The sequence below is a fragment of the Apaloderma vittatum genome, unplaced genomic scaffold (genome assembly GCF_000703405.1).
Source record: "Apaloderma vittatum isolate BGI_N311 unplaced genomic scaffold, ASM70340v1 scaffold12061, whole genome shotgun sequence".
Taxonomy (NCBI): Eukaryota; Metazoa; Chordata; class Aves; order Trogoniformes; family Trogonidae; genus Apaloderma; species Apaloderma vittatum.
The window spans coordinates 5448-7076 of record NW_009700881.1 but is presented as its reverse complement, the minus strand read 5'-3'; the positions used below and the strand labels follow the sequence as shown (position 1 = coordinate 7076).

General features: G+C 47.5%; 1 protein-coding gene across 1 annotated transcript in view; it reads left to right on the top strand.

The window, feature by feature from the left end:
* The window catches only part of LOC104281068 (tetraspanin-15-like), a gene marked incomplete at both ends in the record, with an annotated part of 13313 nt that extends 12954 nt beyond the window's left edge, over positions 1–359 (top strand). The window contains one exon of the mRNA XM_009878932.1: positions 243–359. Within this exon, the coding sequence (XP_009877234.1) occupies positions 243–359 (117 nt within the window). The remainder of the gene's footprint in view (positions 1–242) is intronic.
* Positions 360–1629: the final 1270 nt, after the last annotated feature.

Here is a 1629-nt window from a genome sequence, read left to right as displayed (position 1 = left end):
GTGGTGTGACGGTGGGGCCGGTTCATGGGATAGAGGCGCAGCCTATCCGTGCGTACAATCCGTAGCTCCCAGGGGTGTTTTTTTGGCAAGAAAACCTGGGGAAGGTCTAATCCAAGAAATCAAATCCCAAACGCTTCTCACGTTGCTCCTTCAGCTTTGCATAGAAGGAGCAAGAAATCTCATCTTCCCAAACCCAACGTCTCGACAAAAAACATGAGACTGGTTCTCTGCTCTTCTTCCAGCGCCTGGAGCTGCTCGACGTCATCCACGTGCGAGGCTGCATCCACGCTGTCGGGCTCTGGCTCAAAGACAACTTTGAGGCTACTTTGGGCATCGTTTGCTCGCTGCTCCTTCCTCAGGTACATGACGAATCCTCTCGGCATCCTCTTGGCTTCTTTCCCTGTGTTGGAGGAGGAAAATAATTCATTTTTAATTGTTTGGGGGTTGGTTTTTTTTTCCTCCTCCTTCCATTTATGTCTGGGGCAGCAAACATCGCGGTGTTTTCTAGAGCCTCGTTAGCAAAATTAATAGTTTATGACTGTGGTGCTGGCTGTCTCATAACCCACTCTTGAAATCGAATTATTGGTCAAGTAGAAACATCTAAAAGCGAGGCGCGCGTGTGGTAGCACAGCAAAGCCTCTTCTATTTGTTTTTACAGCTCCCTTCAAGGAGAACATAAATATTAAGTAAAATGAACCATCGTTGTAAATTTTTAGCAGGATTTGCCATCCCCCATGAAATCCATTTCTTGTTAACAATCCAAGCAACTTTCCAGCACAGGTAATTAAACTCATGGTCACAAATGCTCGATGGAGAGAAAGTTTGGGGTGCAGCTGGGGCTGTCCCCTTGCAACACTGGTGGCGCCGTGCTAGCAAAGAGGTGAATATCTCTTCGAGCTTTCCAGAACTAATTTTGACAAAACTTTGAGGATTTCGTGTTGATTTGAACCTTTCTTTTTTTCTTTTTCTTCGTGTCGATTTGAACCTTTCAAGGCTTGCAAGAAAGAGCTTTCTTTTTGTCTCGTCGGATGTAACGTTGGGTTTGCTGCCGGAGGTGATGCTTTTCAGATGCGGGGCTTTACCTAAACGGGAATGAAATCCTTTTATTTTTCTCTGTCTTTCTGTTTGAAAGTTGGGATGGGATGGGATGGCATGGCACAGAATAGAATAGAGTGGAATAGAATAAAGTGGAATGGAATGGAATGGAATGGAATGGAATGGAATGGAATGGAATAGAATAGAGTGGAATGGAGAGGAGAGGAGAGGAGAGGAGAGGAGAGGAAGTTAGAATAGACTAGCAGAAGCAGTTGGGGAAATAGGTGACACGTCGAGCTGGTTTTTCAAATGGTGGCCATTCCTCTTTGAGCTCTCCAAATGGAAAACCGAGACGGGCGAGCACTTTGTGCCCAATCCTCGCTGTGACGCTTCACGTTTCTAAAGTGCTTTCTCCCTGGCGCGCCAAATGAGCAACGGGCTTCTGCCTCACCACCGCTAGGACAGCGCAACCAGGCACGGAAACAGGGGGAGAAAGTGCCGCGATAGAGGCGGGGGGGTCTTTTTGAGAGCCAGTTACGGGAGCCTCCTGTCGCGTTGCCCATTAACCCGCCGATGCGATGCGCTTTAATTGGG